The following is a 19,771-nucleotide window of genomic DNA, read 5'->3' as shown; positions in this document are numbered from 1 at the left end:
AAACTTGAATTTCAATATCAGTTTAAATAAAAAATTAAATCAGATTACAACACAAGACAGCAAATTCAGAATTACTTACAAAATACTGAATAACATTTAATGAGCCAACTTCTTTACAACAAAATTTTAACAAATCCTTTTTTCCCCCCCATTTTCACATGCAACAGTTTCAAACTTAAAAAAAAAACAATCAGATATTCCTGAATGGCAGTGTTATCTAACACACACAAAGAAAACAACAGCATGATAATAAAACTGCTGGTGGCAGTAGGTGATTTGAAACTACATACACAACACATAATCAACATCTTTAGAAACTACACACAATAATACAGCCTAGTTCAGTCCGTTCGTCTCCACGTCCCAAATGTGTCATTTTTATCCAACACACTATGTTAAGATTTTTTTCAAATTAGATTAAACATGCTTTACCTTTTACTATTTAAAAAAAAAAGTGTACAAATATTCTCATGGAAGTGAGGCATAGCATTTTTTTTCGAAATAAAGGGATGTGTAATCAACATGTTATATGTGCGGCACCAATCTGCAGAAGACTTTACTCATTCAAATCCTGAGATTCTGCTTGAAAAACTAAAAACAAGTTAGTCACATTTTTCTAATACTACTGCAGGATGCATGTCCTGCAGCTGTTTCAACATTGGGTCAGTCACACTTGAAAAGGCCGCATCAAGGTTTATTCGAACATTGCAAAGTGATTTCAAGTTCTGATGGTTGCTGAACTTGAAACAGGAGTCTTTGGTGCTCAGGCTAGCTTGGACCCCCTCCCCTTCTATCACAGTTACTGTCCTCATCACATTGTGTTCAGATTTGTTTGACTGTTCAAGGAATTTTAAGAAAGACACTTCAAATCCCATTGGTTTAAATGAGGCCAGTGGGGCACTCTGTTCAGTCCTCTTCTGAATTACTGCAGGGCAAGAAGACTTGGATTCCTCCTCCCTGCTATAAACCAAAGCAGTCTTGGTCATATGCAAAATTTTCTTGCGTTTGACTATTTTTTCAATGAGTTTTCGTGGACGTCCACGTTTTCGTTTAAGTACCACAGAGCCATTGGAGCTTTTTTCATTTGATAACTTATTGTTGAACAATGCAACAGGTATTCCTGCTGGGGTCCTTCTACGCAGAGCAGGCTTTGAATATTCACATTTCCCTCCTCCCAGATCGGAAGGTGCTGTCATTTCGTTGTCTGATCCGTCAGAGGTGTTGTCAGATTTGGAGTCATCTCTCCTTATAGAATGACACTTCTGTCGGGCGACTTTTTTGCAGAATATGAAGTGGCTTCTGTGTTGTTGTAGGTACTTTTCAGACAGCCCATGCCCCATGTAATGTTTAAACATACTCCGCTCGGATTTCATGACCAACTCGCAACCTTTGATCATGCAAGGATACTGTAGAGGAAACTTTTTTGTGCACAGTGCAGATGCCTCCAGTTTAGATTTCAAGGAGGGTTTTCCATATTTAATCCAATGTTCGTTGTTCTTTGACTTGCCCATTCTCTTTTTGTTAGCTCTTAGAAGGATCTTTTGGTTGCTCTCAATGTTTTCTTTCCCATTACTTGTCTTAGTAACTTGGTAATGCAAAGTTTTTGAGTTTTGTTTTGTTCCATCCTCTTTTACCTTTTGAATTTTTAGTTTAGGCTGGTACAGGTCCTGGTGCTTTTTCATGACGTGTCTGAGCATATTTGACTTTGTGGCATATGAACGGTCACAGCCTTCAATTTCACATCTGAACGAAACATTCAACTGTTCAGGTTTGGTAAGGTTTAGATCTTTATGCTCTTCTTTGACATGCCCTACATACCTCCAGAAAGTAGTGAAGGAGTGTGTGCATCCTTTGTGGCCACACACAAACTTGCCAAGTTTGATTCCAGACAAGAGATTGCTAACCTTGTCAAAAGTGAATTTATGTAGTCGAAAATAATGCTGAAACAGGTTGGGAACTTCTTGGAAAACACAGCAGCAGTCTTTGACTTGGCACCTGAATTCAGAAATTTGAGGGAACTCTGCCTCTTCCTCTTCTTCATTATGGTCCATTATTTCATCTACTCCTTTACTCTGGTCCAGCTCTTTGTTCACCTCCAGAGCTGAAAAAGCAGATTGGTGCACAGCCCTGTAATGGAGGATCAGATTGTGCTGGATAGTAAAGGCTGCCATGCAGCCTTGATGAACGCAGCGATATGGTCTGTATGGACTCAGCGTTTCGCCTGACTTTGGTTTCCTCCCTTTAGTCTTCATGGCAATGTCGATATTTGGCTGAATTACTGTTTGTCTGCTGAAAGACCCTTTTTTGTGAGTCAGTGCGCTTTCAGCCCGAGGTGTGGCAGGCAAATTCTGATCAAAAGGAGGAGACACTTTGGTAAAATATTGACTCCCTGCATGCTGAGTGTGCACTTTAGGCACATTTCTTTGATGATTTTGTGTCCAATGTTCAGCTGATGTCTGAGCTTGTACTGGTGCAGTCATTTCTTGGTTGTGCATGGGAACTGGATGCAAGGGATGAATAACTGAGGGGAGATTGTAATTTTGAGATTTATGATTAGTTATGCCTGTGTTATCATGTGGGACAAATGCCTCGCATTTTACTGCATTTTGGAGTGGATACAGCTGTGTCCCATTGTCAACATGTGAATGGGTAACTGTTGTCTCAATTCCTGGAGTCTGACTTATACCAACAGGCCGGTTCTGAGATGCAGCAGCTTTAGCCAGCTTGCGATTTTGATCTAGATCTGCAATTTCTTTGGCTGATAATTTGTGAGCCGCCAGGTAGTGAGTGCGAAGGTTTGAGTTACGAGTGAATGACTTATCACATTTCTGACACTTGAAACGAGCATACTGACCGTACCTTTTTTTGACTACATTGACCATCTCAACTGTGTAGTTGTGTGTTTTGGAGAGGTGTTTCCATAGTGCTTCACTTGAGAGGGAATTAAACCTGCAGTTAACATTCTCACAAGCATACGGTTTGACAAAGGTCGATGAAACTGAACAATGTGATATTACCTTTGAAGGTGCAGTCTGGCTGTTCATATGGGCGCTACTTTGTTTCATAGAAGTTGACTTCTGAGCAGACATTTCTCTGACTAAGTCAAGCCTCTCAAATGCACACTGAATTTCTGTTATGCACTGTTGCTTGGTGATTGATAACTCACAGGGTTCAGGATCTGGATCATGTTCGAAAATGCCTGCGGGGCTTGGTACTTCCTGGTGCACCCCAACAGTCTCTCTGAAACAAGTAAAGCTTTGTGTGTTTAATAATTGTTCAATTTCGCCAGAGAATCCTGTGACAGCTTCAGAACAACCTTTAATGACTTGTCCTTTACTAGGTGAATCGGTTATTGCATCATTTGACAAATGGTTAAATCCGGAATGATTACAATAACCATAGGCTGGGCCTGAAGACAATGCTTTGGCACAAGTGTTTACAGAATGACACATGCCGTTTCTGCGTTGAAAATCACCGGCCAATATCTGCTCGCGCAACCTCCTTTTGATATCCGTCTCAGTAGTTTTTGGCTTCTCAGTCTGCTTGTTAATTGTTATTGCTTGACTAAGCTGCCTGTCAGGTAACAGTGTTCTTACCACTGAGTCTGAATATGCCTCTGGTGTCAGAATAGTCGTCTCAGAGTAATATCCTTCACCGTGAAGTTCCCCTGTGGGCGTGTTGTTGGTGGGAGCGCCGCCTAGAATAGAAGTGGATGGATTTTCTGTGAGGATTTGTGAAAGAAGTGGGTCAGGGAATTCCCCGGGAGATTTATCACTACTTTGCTGGGGATAATGGGCTGTACAGTATTGGCCATCTTCTTGCACTGGCTGGACATTTTCTGTATGCTGTGCTACTAAGCCTCCATGCAAGTGTTGTAACAATGGGTGGGAAACAGATTTGTGTTCAAAAAGATCAGACATATTCGATTCAGCCATAATATGCTTGAGAATGTCATACTTTGACTCACCTTTTCCACATGTTTTCAAGTTATTCTGTGGATAATTAGGAGTGGAGTAATCTCTTGTTACCGGTAGACCCCTTGTTTCTGTCTCATGAGGCTTCTGATACACAGCACCATTGTAAGATTGCTGTGTCTTGGAGGAGCAAACAATTTGCTTGGAATTGAGAAAATTGAGAAATGACCCTTGCAAGTCTGCCTTTAGTTCTGACTCTTGATATGGTTTACAAATTGTGCGCTTGGACAAATGGCCTCCAAGGGATTTAGGACTATCAAATTGTCTGAAACACCTTCGACAAACAAATTTACCATCTTTAATAATTGCTGGCCATTTGGTCCTTTTGTTTTTTCTGGCTTGCTTCTGCTTTCCAGAATTGTTTTCAGAGATGACAGGGCCATTTTGAGGTTCGTTGTTTTTAGTGTTTTGGCTTGAAATATCCAGAAAAGAATGATTAGACTGTTCATAACTTTCTCTTGCTTTCATTTTTTCTGGTGTCTCAGAATGTGAGACTAAGCTGTGCTGCATCTGTGATGTGCATGATGGAAGAACTTCTGTTTGTTGTGACACCTCCTTTGCACCATTTATATTTGAAGTCATAATGAACTGGGACCTGTTCATAAGCTGTGACTGCACATACTCTGGTCTGTTCATCACAGATCCCGTCACTGAGCAAGATGAAACACTAAGTGACGGAGCACCACTCGTAAAATTGACTTGTGATGTCACTGGTGGTTTAGATGGAAAGACTTGGGAGGATTCACAGTTACGAATATGTTCTCCTCCATCAACAAAGGGACATTGTTTATCGCCAAAAAATCGGGTCTGTGTAGTTACTGGATGTCTGTCAGTGCCTAACTGAGAGAGAACAATGGGATTCAAAACATTTGCCATCAGCAGTGAACCATTTTGGTTGTGGGCAAGTGAGGAAAGCGAATGTAAGGCTTTATAGTTTGAGCTGCTACTCCCGTCAGGATACGGAGGTGACTGGATAACATTCTGCCTTGGAACTCCATGTACTGGTACACTGTTGGCCTGCTGAATCTGAAGTGAGGAAAACGAACTCATGTGCTCAACTGATGATGCGCTCCGTGCTGGAGCGTAGGTTATCTTGATTTTCGTCCGAGCAACTTTCCACTGCTCATAGAATTCTGTGTGAACTGCTTTCATGTGCTTGGCAACACTTCTATATGAGCTATAGTGCCTTGTGCATGTTGCAAATGCACAGTGAAATCTCTCCCTCTGTCCTTGACAGAGACCTGTGCCGTTTGAGGGCATTACAGAAGTCTCTAGTTTGATCCCCGTTAGTTGCTGAGGGCTTACTGATGGAGGGAGTGGTTGTGACATTGCTGGCTCTGTAGGAATTTGAGACAGTGATCCTGCTAAACAATTATTACTAGATCTTGGCCCTTGCTCTACCGATGATGCTAAGTTACAGTCAGAGTTGTAACTAATTGCTTCAGTTTTCACCTTACTGAGGAACAATTGTGGCTGGCATTGCAGGAGATGTCCAACACTGGTTTCAAATGGAGGCACCGGATGATTCTTTTGAGGTGGTATAATATGATCGCCAAAATCATGTCTTTCTCTGTTTGGCTCAAGTAAGTGGTAATGCACAGGCTTAATCACAGAATTACTGTCACATGTCAGACTGGTTGAAAAAGCTGTACTTTGAGGTTCAGCTTTCACTTTTCCTTGTCCCAAAGTTTCAACAGGTTCTTGTGTCGATTTCCGAAAACTCTCAAGAGTAACTGGGGGCCTTCCGTGATTTGAATTGCCAGCACTTTCAGTGTTCAACTTCCCTTGGGAATGCTCTTGTTCAAGGAGAGATTCATTGGAAAGCCTTTTTTCAGTAAATGAAGGACCAGGTTGCGTATTTTGCAAAGTCTGTCCAGAAGATGGACTTTCTTCCTCTTCGCCAGAATGATGCAAATTCTGATGCAAATCCAGCTGGTGCTGTGAATGGAATACCTTTCCACAGTCGACAACATTACAAGTGAAAGTTTTATAATGTTGTGCCTCATGGTCATACAGCTTGAATCCTGCATTGAAAATTTTTCCACAGTTTGGAAACATGCATCTAGCCTTGAAAATAGGGTGTGTTCTCCTATGCATTAGTAGTTCAGTGTTTGACATGAAACTTGCCTTGCAGTTCAGCTGTATACAGATGTAGGGTTTTACACCACAGTGGACCTGTAAATGATCATTAAGATGGGTGACACTAACAAAGTGGCGACGACAGTAGTGGCAAACAACCTTTTTGCTCTGCATTTCAAGGAAAGTCTTGGCTTCCTCATTGTCCCCATGAGCTTTAACATGCGCTATAAGATTTTTTAAAAATTTGAAGCTCCTCCTACATTTTCCAACGGGGCACATGTTGTCCTCAAAACTCTTTGTGTCACATCGAACCACTTTTGCCTGACTATTTTTAATTGAGACTTCATTTTTCCCTAAGGAATGGCCAGATTTCTGTACTTCATTTAGCGTTTTGATCTTAAATGCTGCAATTACAGGGGCAGCTGTTTTTGGATTAGCTAGTTTTTTGCTTGTTTTCATTGCAGTCAGCCTTTCCTTGCATGATTGTTTAACATGGGAAGTCACATGGGGAATCAATGCGTCTTTTGAGGTGAAGGTTTGAGCACATATTGGGCAAGTATATATTCCACTGCTTATATGAGTCTGAGCATGACGAACAATCCTATGACCGAGAAACTCTTTGTCACAGAGCACACAGTACTGCATGTAGGCCTGCCAGTTTCTGAATCGGGCAGATATAAAACCCTTTTCCCTTAGCTTCTTCATTTCTCGATTTTTCCTTTTTCTGTCTGTAATATCTTGAACTTCATATGTGCCGTTGAATATGTGGTCTGGGAACTCCTTCGGACTCATGGATTCTTCCTCTTGGTTCTCAGTATCATTCAATGAGTCAATGGATGACACTATTGAAGCCTCTTCTCCCATTAGCTCCAGGCAATGGCGTTTTAGTGTTTTCCAGTCCCAGAACTCTGGGTCAAAGGACCACTGGGTTTTTAAAACTAAGAGTAGTTCACAACGTAGTGAGTTGAGAATAGGCATGTTCTCCTCCTCTAATTTTTGATCTGGTTCATTGTAAAGAGCCTCCACAGCATAATATGCATCCACTGTGGGTTCAAGGAGGAACTCTGTAAGTTGACAGGCTCGCTTCACTTCCAGATCAGCTGCAAGCAAACAGGAAATAGTTTTACATACTGGGGCTTTCGTTTTTCCATCATCTGGTTTTATCTGTAGAGCCCGTATGCACATTTCAATACATATGGGCAGGCCAACCTGGTCAATCTATGAAAAAAAAGAAAGGAAGCCAAATCATCAAATCAAGTCTGCTAATGACATTCAGATTTATTTCTAAACTTTCTTTTTTTTTCTCTTAACTTTCTATTAAGGACAATGTAAAATCATCATAGATGGTATACAAAATTATCACGATGCATACGAAATAATTTTTCATGTATTAAGAAATTACCGTATTTTCCGGACTATAAGTCACACTAGAGTACAAGTCGCATCAGTCAAAAAATGCGTCACGAGGAGGGAAAAAAAAATAAGACTATAAGTTGCACTTATTTCGAAATTCATTTCACAAAATCCAAGACACAACCGTATCTGAAACACCATTGTCCGTGCTCTGATAGAGTCAGTTGCGTTGCATGAAGCGGTAACACCAAGAAGGCCCATCTGCAAAGTAATTCATATTCATCTCCTTGGAAAGAAAGAGCGTGGAGACATAACTGCACCGTTGACAAGCCTTTCCTGGCAGTACGTTGTTCAAGCACCCACTTGTTCCTCCAGCTCTGGCCATCTTGCTTTCAGCCCGCGATTAGCTTTCTTTGTTAGCATATAGTTGTCACAAGCCTAGAGTGTCTTCTCACGACTTTAGATAGCAATGTTTACTCCTTGGTTCATGTCAGTCAGGATGAATTTTACATTTAAAAACATGTTAAATTATATATATTTTGATATATAAGTGGCAGGACCAGCCAAACTATGAAAAAAGTGTGACTTATACTTTGGAAAATACGATAATACTTAAGATCTTACATAAAGCTAAGCAATGTTAAGATCTGCAATAAAACATGAAAGTTGAAAGATCATTGATATGCTTTGACTATACCACAACAGCTGACGGTCTACTAACCTCTGACTGGATGACCTTGATAAGAAACAGGATGTGGTACACAGATTTGGATAGTAGTGACAATTGGCGGCATCTTTCCAGGAAAGCCTGGTCCGATGGCTCCAACCGTCTCAGAAGCTTGCTCCAAAGCAGGGTGAGCTCCCTGTTTGAATTTCAAAGAAAGCAACAAATATTGTCCTGTCAATTATTTAAAACATTTTCAACGGAGACTGATACTTACAATCAGCATGTTCTACAACTACATTCTAACTACACCTGTAATACAACTACATGTCCTTGTGGAAAGTCTTGTCATATAGTCTTGTTATATTAAAAAAAAAGTAACTACTCCCACCCCAGCCTTATATAGACAATTATGAAACAAATCAGCTTGTGTTTTGTTTTTGTTTTTTACCAAGCACAGTATGTGTCTCCTTGAAGAAGCTGACGAGTCAGGAAGGCTGAACATAAACAGAAAGCTCCACTGTCATCTCCATCTGACTCCAGGTTGCAGATCATGTCTAATGCATCACGGCAGTCCTCCTTTGAAAGCTGTAGATGTATACCATTAAGAGAGCAAATTAGTTTCACTGAAGAAACGAACGAAAAGAAAATTCTTTTTTTTTTTCAGTTTCATGCATTTATCATTAATTTATTCCTCATCCAATACATTATTTATACATAGAAGACATAAAAGACAACATAAAATACTGTGGAAAAGTCTTGAGTCAGCCTGTATTTTTTTAGATTTTGTTTCCGAGGAGTCAGACTTTCTTGACATCTTTTTAAGTGATCTTGAGCCAATAGACGAAATGGTAGGCCTATAAAAATGATCTACATCAGACGAATTGTATCTGAAAGTAAAAAAAGGACTTGTGGACTATCAACCTTGAATCCTTCTTAGAGCCCGGACCAATGCTGAAGCAGGATTGTTCGATTGTACGTTGTTTATTACGCCTTGAGAACTACTCCTGAAGATTACTAAAAGCAATTACAATAAAGTTTGTGTATGAGAGGTCACAGCGAGTTGAATAATAATGGGGGAAAAGAGCATGGTAAGACACTGAACCCTACACTTCCTATGATGCATCCACCAGTGTGTGAATGTGTGTGATAAAGAGAAAATAAAGAATACTGTATGGCCTGAAACACTGCAGACTAAGATGTGCCGCATGTCCTCCTTCACCGACTGGTTGTCTAGATGGTGTACATCAAACAACGTGGGCTACATAGATAATTGGCAATCTTTCTGCAGAAAACCTGGTCTGATGAGGAGAGACGGTATCCATCCCACATCTCATTTCTCTCATTTCTAGAAATATGGTCGAATTTATTAGTCATCCAAAAACATGACAACCCAGGGTTCAGACCAGGATGCAGAGTTGTAGTCTTACACACTTCTCTGTGGCATCCCACATGCTGCTACCCCAAAACCACATAATGACTGAGTCTGCTCCCAGACCAAATTAACTAAATCAATAAACACAAAAGAAACAAATGAAATAATGACATATTACAATTCAAGCAACTGCCGTGGCCACGCCTGTTGACTTATGTAAAAGTGTTTAATAACTTTTAATACAAAAGGGATGCAGTTTTAGGGTGATATATTTCAAATCTGTAGGAGTTCTTTAGAATGTGAGGCTGAAAAAAAGGCCAGATTTGCACCTAAAATCTAAATGGCTGAATTCCTGTTTGATGGGTCCAAGAGACTTTTTTTTATACATCTTGGCATGTTACATGCATGTGCAAACTTTCATACCTGAGGGTTAAAGTAGGGTGCAGAGCTAAATGTTTGTAATATTGTAGGGGAGTAAATCATTGAGAAGTTGCAAGTCATAAACTAAAAACCATTCTTTCCCTTCTGTCAGTGGGTAGGGTTATGGCGTTAGCAGGGTATATGCATACAGATCTGTTCAGGGTACAAAAGAGATAACACAATGTAAATTTGGTGCTGCTTGGATGATTAATGAGCGATGTATAATGACTTTTGTTGTCATGACGTGAAGGGAAGTGTCTTCTGCACACATTTGAAGTAGATCTAGCAAATAATGACAGAGTAAGTCCAAGAGTAAAACATGTGAATTCTTGTTGCCAGCAGGTCGTGCTATGGGATTGATTAAAAAAATTTGCCATGTAAATCTGTAGAGGAGCCGAGTGTGATTTGGATGCAAAATGTGGCAGATATATCAACTTCCTGTTTCATGGCAAAACATCAAAGTTTGAGGTGCTGCCACACCCAGACCCGATGGTTTATAACAAAGCTCTTAATAACTTTTAATCAGACATGTTTTCTGACCATATGGATACATTTTCAGGCCTCTCTGTTTACATGATTGAGAAAAGTTTGTTCAAATATAATTTGTAATAATAATTTATCATTTATAAAACGCCAAAATGAGGCCAAAAATTAAATCCCATAGTTAAGCTGCTATAGGCCTAGACTGCTGGGGGGCTTCCTATGACACACCTTTCCTCACTTTGCTCTCTTTTTTCCACCTTTTATTTCCTCAAATTACATTATATACTAGGGATGTCCCGATCAGGTTTTTTTGCACCCGAGTCCGAGTCATTTGATTTTGAGTATCTGCCGATACAGAGTCCCGATCCGATACTTCTACAGTACATTAAAAAAAATGAAGAACAGTGAAGAAACATATCCAGGATGTCCCCGATTTAATTTATTCACCTTATTCTATCATTTAACACTTATAAACAGAGCACTTCTGTGAGGTAGCTTGAACAACAAAAAGTAATCAAGTAATAAACAAATTCTTCACATTGTAGTTTAGTGCAACAATATGAAAACGAGCAGCAGCTCGACTTGAAATACCTGGCAGGCATGTAAACAAATAATCAAATAAAAGTGCCACAGTGTTATAAAGTGTAAGGCCAGTAATGCAGACATCCCAAGTTCCAAAAACTCATTTCTGGGAGATGACTCAATCTCCTCTCCTCTCCACTCCTCCACCCCCCGCTGCCGCCGCCCTCTGACAAGCAATCGCCCTGGACGCTCGTTGAACAGAGCATCGCTTTGGACAGACAGGTTTCATAAGCAACCTCTCCCCACACCACTCTCTCTCTCATGCCTGTGCAGTCGAAAGGCGCAAGGTGCACGAGTTTTTTTATTGCCTGCACGCTCTCACTCGCATTGGAAAAAAAAAAAAAAAAAAACTCCCTCGAATAGTCTAAAATCCGGGATATTTTATCCGACTCGCGGGCATCCGTGATTAACTATCAATATCAGGGAGACTCCTGGACCTTCCGGGAGACTTGGGATGTCTGAGTAATGTGCTTTTCGGAACTGCTGCACTCCTAATTCTTACTCTCCTCCTCTGGCTTCACAGAAGGAACATTTTTCTGTTTCAGTTCTCATCAAGGATGTTAGCGAAGTCCTTGCCACCTCTTGAAATCCCAAGTTTGCATATCTCACAGTTTGCAATCGCAACGTTTTTGTCATCCACTTTAAATAACCACCACACTGCAGACATTCACGCCCCCAGCTTCAAGCTGCTGCCCTGTTCTGCTTCACTTTACGGCACGCAGCAAAGTGACGTCATACCGCATGCGTTGTTTCTGTGTGGAGTTGAAACGGTCCGACTCTGTACCACCACATTACAGTAAATACGAAGCTGTTATTTTTTCCTATTCGTTTTGAAATATTATAGTTCTGATAAAAAAAAATAATGAGAATAAATATACATATATAGATAGGCTATATATCTGATCCCTGATCGGGATGTAATGTCCGATTTCGATCGAGTCTGAAACCACAAGATCGGCCCCGATTTCCGATCACGTAATCCGATTGGGACATCCCTGTTATATACATTTCACATTATTGTTGTCATTAACTTGTGTTTCCCTGTTCCAACAGATATCCTTTTAATGGTGTTATGGTGTTTGTTGTTCCCTCTTTTTCTGTCCTCTCAAACCCCGGCTGGTCGAGGCGGCTGGCCACCCTTCCTGATTAAAGGGAGTCGTTTCTCTCCACAGTTGCCTCATGCACACTCGAGACGGGAGACTCGAGGAAGAGAAGTTTTGGTGCAATCCGTTGGTTTCCTTAGCTAGGAAATTACTTTTTGAATTGGCTTGAATTGATTTTGAATTTAATAAATTGGATTATGATTACAATGAATTGTACTCCAATTGGCTTGAATTGGACTGTATCATTAAAGTGCCTTGAGATGACATTTGTTGTGATTTAGAATTATATAAATGAACTGAACTGAATTGAATTGATACTTCAATTACAAAACTGACTTTTCAAGGGTGTGTCCTTGGCGGTGTGGCAAATTTCTATATCACACCATAGAATAGAATAGAAAATACTTTATTCCATGTATCCCATGACCACAAAAGTCAGATATTACTTTTATTTAATCAGAACCTCACCAGATTTACAGGGTTTAATAACTGTGGCGCCTTAAACAGATCTATATGCGTATATCCTACCAATGCCAGAACTAGAGCTGGGTCAAATAGTCGACGTCATAAATTCGTCGACATGAATAATTTGCGTCGCAAATTATTATTATTTTTTGGTTGAAGTCCCCGTTCCAAAACGACCTACTAGATGAACTCTCATGAGTCGGGACCAGGTCGGGACTGACGCGCCGCGCGCAGCCGTCTGCGTCAGTGACGTGTTACGTTAGCCGTTTAGCGCCACATTCAACAACAAAACAAAACAAAACCCGGTAAAAGTAAGGAGGGAAGAAAAAACACCACAAAGAAGCTAATATGGAGAGCGGGGAGGCCACCGTGTTCATGGTCTGCATGATGGTAATATTAATCATGGACGATCACGTCAGGCGTCTAATATTGAGGCTGGAAGAGCTCACAGAGAGAGTCAGGATCGAGCGTAGGCCATACTTCTTCATTTCATGAAGTTTGAAAGGAGAGCAGAGCGCCGCAGACAAAGGAGACAACGTGTAAGTTTAACTTATTAAACACCCGCCGGTTGTGTCCGTGTTGTATGAGTAAACATTTCAGCCGTGATAGCATGACAAGGGGCGTAGCTACCGACCACCAAACACCTCCGTCAGATGCGTTCTATAGAACCATGAAAAGACCCAGCTGAAGAGAAGGAGCTAAATGGTTATGTCAGGATGGCAGCAAAACACCGTAAGTTCTGTTGATTTCATTTATGTTAATTTATCAAGCAGTAGCAGTAGTTGCAGTTGGCTAAACCAAAGATCCTCTCTGAATAAACGCTACGTTAGACTGTTGAGTTGTTGTCTAGTTATATTCCCGGCGTAAAATTTATGTCTTTTAATTACGACTAGAACAGGTCCCGTGTTTGCCTAGTTTAAAGCTGTTAGCGCTACCAATCCCGACATGTTTCTTCTGTGTTATCTATTTGCTAACACCGGACGGTGGATTTTATACTCTGCCATTATGTTGTTCTAGTCTACCTGTTGACTGTCGAAATTCCACGATCTAGTAGCAATCAGTTCCAAGTAGTAAACACGCATTACAAGTTGACAATTTAAATTACATAAATCCTTTTTTAAAATGAGCCTCAATGGTTAGATTAATCGTAAAATTAGTTGTTAGATTAGTCGACTAATCGAAAAAATAATCTCTAGATTAATCGTTTGAAAAATAATCGTTTGGTAAAGCTCTAGCCAGAACATTGCCTTCTTGACAACGGGAATTGATATTTCTTAGGTTTAAACTTACAACTTCTGAACCATTTATTCCCAGAAAATGCGTAAGCCTTTAGTGGTGATAATTAATTCAAGTGCATTTTTACCAAACGTATCCATAGCGATTTTTAATGCTTCACCAGTGCAGAACACAGCAACCCCCGCCTGAATCTCTACAGGAAGAATGGTCGCTGGAACCCTATGGAGTGCGTGGAAGATGGGGGTATGTGTTCAAGTATGAAACAGGCGAGCCCAAAGAAGGATGGCTTTCAGTGCGGTGTGGCAATCGAGAACAGCTGTCACTGGTAGCTGGTTCTTTCATGCAAGCTACCGGAAATCTAATGATAAGGTAGATGGAGATCTTTTTGTTCTTGAGTGTTTTAACTCTGACTGTGGTGTGTTTAGAACGCTGCTAGCAATACCTCACACAGCATGGGTGGAGAAGATGAATGAAATAGCGGACTGGATTTCCTTGCTCTTCCGCAGCTGCCAGAATTGTGTTGAAATTCTGGCAGTCAAGAAAACACTGGCGGTATAGACATACCACCAATCAAGTACTACCTCCTCCTCATCCTCCACCCCCTAGACATTAACCACACCCTGATCCTTTAGGTTTATAAAGAGACATTCCAACACGGTCAGGAGCTCAGCAATCAACACCAAGAACAGGATGAGAAGTAATGTCCAGAAGACAACGTGCGGGGAGATCCCTGATTGCTGTTCGGGGGATGCCTCTCCGTCGCTCTTGGTGCAACCAGGGAGCCCATCTGAGGCATCCGTATTGCCGCAGTTTGGATCACCAGACTGTGATAGTTACGACCTGGAGCCGTACCGCCCTAGCCTGGGCGAAAGCCGACTGTTGACTTTGTCAAACAGTCTGGGAAAACCCAAGAGGAATCCGTTTCCATGGAGGGCGGGACCTTACCCAGCAACTTAAATTCATTGGAGTAACGGAGTTCCCTTAACCAATCATAATGTTTAGAAATGACGTTGGTTATGCGCCGAGGTTCATGCTTGCTCGCGAATCACGCTTCCCACATCCGCTTTCATTATACCGGTCCCATTTGATAAATCAAACTTTTCCCAAAGCCAGCTGGAAGGAGAGCTACAACATCCTTGCCACTAACAAAATTGACGAGGCATTCCTCTTGCTCTCGTTTTAATTGTGTAATGCTCTCCAGAGTTGAGACAACTTCATGGATAGCTTCTAGCGTTCATCCGTCGCTATGTTTATTTCCGCTGCGGTTGAACTACAATTATATGGACTACAATGGACTCCGCGCGTGAGTTCTGCGTCACCACTCGCAACTGTTTGCTGATTGGCAAAACACTGAGCGAACCGAGGTAGGGGGATTTGGCCAGACTATGTGCGGAGCCAAAATCTTTGGGCGGAAGTACGTAGGATGGCGTCGCCAGGCTAGTACCGCCCTCCCTCACGACCAATATCACCCGAGTGCTTCTCCTCCTCTTCTCTCGAGATTGAGTTCTCCCCCACGGCACCTGATGACTGCCTCTTAACGCTCTACCGGGTAGGATCAAGCATCAACACCATGGCCGTAATACCGGAGGAAGCTGAGTCTGACAAGCTGGAGGACTCTCAGATTCCACCAGGCCAGGGTACATCGGCAGGCACTCAGGATGACCGAGGAGAGGAGGACGTGGTTATCCAGTGCAATACACTCGATGATTTTCCGATTGATGGCTTTCGCCCTGGGGTGGTCCTTGGCGTATTTCTGTTTTTTCTCGGTGGACTCTTTGAGCGTCAACTGAGTGTTTTTTTTTCTGTGCCGCCTTTCCCTGTTGCTTCTTCTCATTGCTTTGCTGCACAAACGCTGCGTAACTCTCTGAATGATTCATCCTGAGGTGGGAGATTAAATTGGAAGTATTGAAGGAAGAAGTCTTGGTTCCGCCTCGCATAACTGATGCTTTGCAGTCATTGCAAATCGCAAGTTTAATGTCCGAAGGAGACACTTGAAAATAATTCCAAACCACAGACATAACGTTGAAACAAAGCGAGCAAGTTTGTTGTTACTGCTTCAAGACGTAGCTTGATGAGGTCATCATTTGTGCACCGGCAAACGCTTCAGGAGCGCATTATTTTATCGGTTTTAAGGCAAAAAAATCCGATAACGATATTTACAGATATTACATTTGTATGCTAATATCGGTCCGATAAGATCGGTGGGCCGATATTATCGGACATCTCTACTTATATCTAACAAAAATGGATATTTAATGAAAGTCCTGCCCTGAATCAATGTCTATGTAAACATTCTAGGAGTGTGGCAAAATGGCTCAATAGCACACTTTACAATATTTCATAAATTAGCCCCACCCATCACTTTAGCCCACATCTCTGAAATTTAGCTGACATATGTAACCTGCCAAGATCTAGAAAAAAAAAAAAAAAAGCCTCTCGAACTCGAATTTGCGTACTGTGGAGCACTCCTGCAGATCAGCTTCTGCTACTTGAGAGCATTTAATTTTTTAAAAGCCTGCCTAGAGACAGGTTTTCTCTGAACAATGGGTGTGAAGTTGGATGTGAGGAGAACCAGATTGTGGTCTGAGTTTTCTAATGGAGAATGTGCAGAGGAGCTGTATACATTATTGATATTAGTATCAAATAAATCCAACTTTTTATTTTCTCTGGTGGAGCAGTTGAGAAACTGTTGAAAGGTTAAAAGTGTACCAGAGAGGGAGACTTGGTTGAAATCTCTTGAATAAATGGGGTGAGATGTTGTGTTTGTAGCCTGGCAACAATCAAGCTTATGATGTCACAGAAAAAGGGGGAAAGCAATATGGCAATATGCATTTAACTAGAAAATGAAAAGAAAGTAAACAGAAAACAAATTGACAGTTTATGACCAAACTTAAAGAATCCATCTGCAAAATAATGGGATTTCCATCTAGAAAAGCCTAACATAAACCATCACTTACACCAAACAGTGAAAAACAAAGTTAGACTGTGGCTGCGCTAAAGAGAAGCAGCCATTGACTGTGGATGAAAGTAATATTTAAAGATTAATCAGACCACAACTTTTGTTTGGTGCAGGTCCAATGAAACACAACAGCGACTGCTGGAAGGAGACAAGCACATTTCAACAATCACTGAGGTGGTTACAAGTCGGGTAAAAGACCAGGGGGCATGTCCTTACCTCTACAGTAGAAACGTTGAAAATTTTGGACACTTTTCTAATTTCAATCAAAAGAAGGTTTGGTGATGTACATACATTTAGGCTTGTGTCATTATCTGCATTTTGTTTATTTTTTAACTAAGTGATTAATAAACATATTCTACGTGAAGTGATTCCACACTTTTTGATAGGTCTTGTACTTTAATTCTCTTTAACTTTAATTTACAGCTGTATTTTTGTCATATAAGTGTGCTTCCATAAAGATAAATGTTATTCCTACCAACAGTATTGGTCCAGACAGTCTCCAGACAAATTATCCCTCAATCAAAATTGGTGCATCCAAAATCAAAATAGTATCATTGCTTCAATCAGTCAATTTTCCTATTAAACTTTATTGATAGATCATACCTTTTTGCAAGTTGTTTTCTCCTTTTTTTTTTTTTTTTTTTTTAAATCAAATACAATGCAATTCAATATCATCTACTTACAGTACAACTTACTTACCTCATCCATGAGCTTATTCTGTTCTGAAGTTCTACAGAGGGAGACGAGGTACATTTGCTTGAAAGTTCCCTTTCCTTGGAAGGCAGAAAAATCAGCGCAGGTCTTTGCCAGAAGCGCAGCCTTCCCCAACTGCTTTTCCTTCATCAGCTGCTTCACTCTCATCTGCAACAGGACCTTCCCTTCCTGCACCAGAAACTCCTCCACTGAAACGAGTTGCATCATACATATTATGTTTTCATCTGATGTGTTTGCAAGTTTGTTTGTTTTTGCAACAGGAGTGTACAAATCACTTGAGAAATTGTAAACAATTTCTAAACTGCTTTTCACAGTCATATCTCAAGAAAATAGTTGTGGGACTTGTTAATCTTTTAAAGGTGTAATCACATACCAAAAATATTCCTTTTCTCCTTAGTGTAAGTTAATTAACCTTCTCAACTAAATTTCACTTTTTACACTCTTAATGACAAATCCAAACACGTCAAGTAATACTGAAGCAGAGGACAAATAAAATCTTTGTCTGATTCAGTTTCAACTTTGGATATTTCCCAAACCTCAATTTTTGAGCCTCTGACTTCCTTTGCATTTCCTTCAATATTGGTTATAGCGCTCTATAAAAAAAAGATTACACCAACAAGAAACTGGTTATTTCCTTATCTAAAATAAAAAAGTACGTCCATTACAGCATTACTTCACTCAGATTCCAGGGCATCTGGATAGAGAAATATGAAAAAAAATAAACTATATTGTATTACAAAACACTGGGTTTCTTGCAGATTGTACACAATTAGTCGATTGAAAAAAAGAAAAAAAAAAACAGAAGAAACATTTGGTTACAATTAGGTCAAAATTAGGCAAATACCAGAGACAGCAGTAAACATCAAAAAAGCGGTGAGGGGGGTTCTAAAACATTGAGGCCAACATTAAAACACTGACGATTCAGAAAAGAGGCTTAATGTTGAAAATACCGCAGTTCCCCTTTAAGACAGAAAGGAAGCAGCTCCTTTCACAGGAGTCCTTACAGCCATTCTGCTATGGCCACCAGAATCCACAATAGGAAAAACTACTTTTATCACTGTATGTTTAAATAAATAAATAGTTGAACGTTGACTTTTTTTTTTCCAAAAGTGGAATTGAAATGTTAAATTATCAAAATAAGCACAAAAAAAAAAAAGCACACATTTTGATACTGTGATCAATAACCATTGGTTGGTGTGGCATCTTTTCACCTTAGCCTGTATCCACACAGCCCACTTCTCTGGCAAAAAAAAGTGCTGGCCAGGTGCTGGAAAGCACTGTTGGCTTTATAATCAAAAAATGGAAATCTATCATAACAATATTCCAAAAGTGCCTAGCCTATGTCTTAACTTTAACTGCTGTTTATGTCAAACCAGTTTCATCCATTTGTTTTGTATTATCTACTTGTCAGTCTACCATTTGTTTAACATATTCCTTTACCACGTGCACCAAGCAGAGGGAGCCTGCCCTCTTTGACAATGTTCCTGTCACAACTCAATCTGACAGAAGTTGGTGTATGACATGTTTCTGTATACGAAGTGCTACATGCTTGATTAAAAGCTAATTATCACCAGTACAACTGCTGGATTGAGATTTGTCCAGTTATTCGGCATAGGATGATGTTTGAATTTATGTTAATATATTTTTCTTATATTGGGAGGTTCTAGGACAAGGTTTTTCTGCATTACACTAATGCCACAGTTATAATAATGTTTTTTCTATAATAACCAATACCTGTCTTTGCACTGTCAATGAAATTCCACACTTTTGGGGAAAGTTTACTCTTTTCCTTTCTCTGCAATTCTCATCAGTGCCAATAAAAATGTTTGACAACAGAGAGATCAGTAAAGCTTAAAACACAGTTGCTGTTAAATGTACATGTGTGTGCTTATCATGGTTGCCTCGTATATTCTGTAGAATTCATGCTATCTGCTACAGTATGCATGCTTTTTTTTGTATGTTTGTAAGGCTGGGATGCGCTGGGAGTACTCAACTCTGGGCAGAGCATGTGAATGGAGCGGAGAGCGAGCGAGGAGCGGAGCAGAGCATGCAAAATAAAGTCGGAGCGTGGAACGAGTTTTTAATCAAATGGCCGGAGCGATTGCTCCGTGCTGCTCCATTTCCGCTCCGATACCGCTCACACCACGAGTCTAGGGCATTTACAAATCCACCCAGAATTCATCTGTGCCTTCAACAATTAACAAAACTATTAGCCTACACTTCGTTCGTTGTGTCACGCAACAAAGCTGCTACACGCACGACACGCAGTGTATCCCCGGATGAATTGCTCCTTCTTTAAAATTTGAGCAAGCATGGAGCCATTTCACTGGAGAGGAATACATTTTTTTGGTGCGACATTGAGCG

The 19,771-nt window shown here is 40.6% G+C and overlaps 1 protein-coding gene across 2 annotated transcripts in view; it reads right to left on the bottom strand.

Annotated features, from left to right (window-relative positions):
- Positions 1-4: 4 nt before the first annotated feature.
- Positions 5-19,771, bottom strand: part of LOC142375302 (zinc finger protein 292-like) — a 38,144-nt gene continuing 18,377 nt past the window's right edge. For both annotated transcript variants that reach the window (XM_075459287.1, XM_075459288.1), the window contains 4 exons: positions 17,393-17,595; positions 8,522-8,658; positions 8,128-8,269; positions 5-7,271 (listed from right to left, as the gene is read on the bottom strand). In XM_075459287.1, the coding sequence (XP_075315402.1) occupies positions 603-7,271; positions 8,128-8,269; positions 8,522-8,658; positions 17,393-17,595 (7,151 nt within the window). In that variant the 3' untranslated portion in view covers positions 5-602. The remainder of the gene's footprint in view (positions 7,272-8,127; positions 8,270-8,521; positions 8,659-17,392; positions 17,596-19,771) is intronic.

This window comes from Odontesthes bonariensis, chromosome 24 (genome assembly GCF_027942865.1).
Source record: "Odontesthes bonariensis isolate fOdoBon6 chromosome 24, fOdoBon6.hap1, whole genome shotgun sequence".
NCBI lineage: Eukaryota > Metazoa > Chordata > Actinopteri > Atheriniformes > Atherinopsidae > Odontesthes > Odontesthes bonariensis.
Note: the sequence above shows the minus strand (reverse complement) of the source record. Positions and strands in the feature narration are given on the sequence as shown.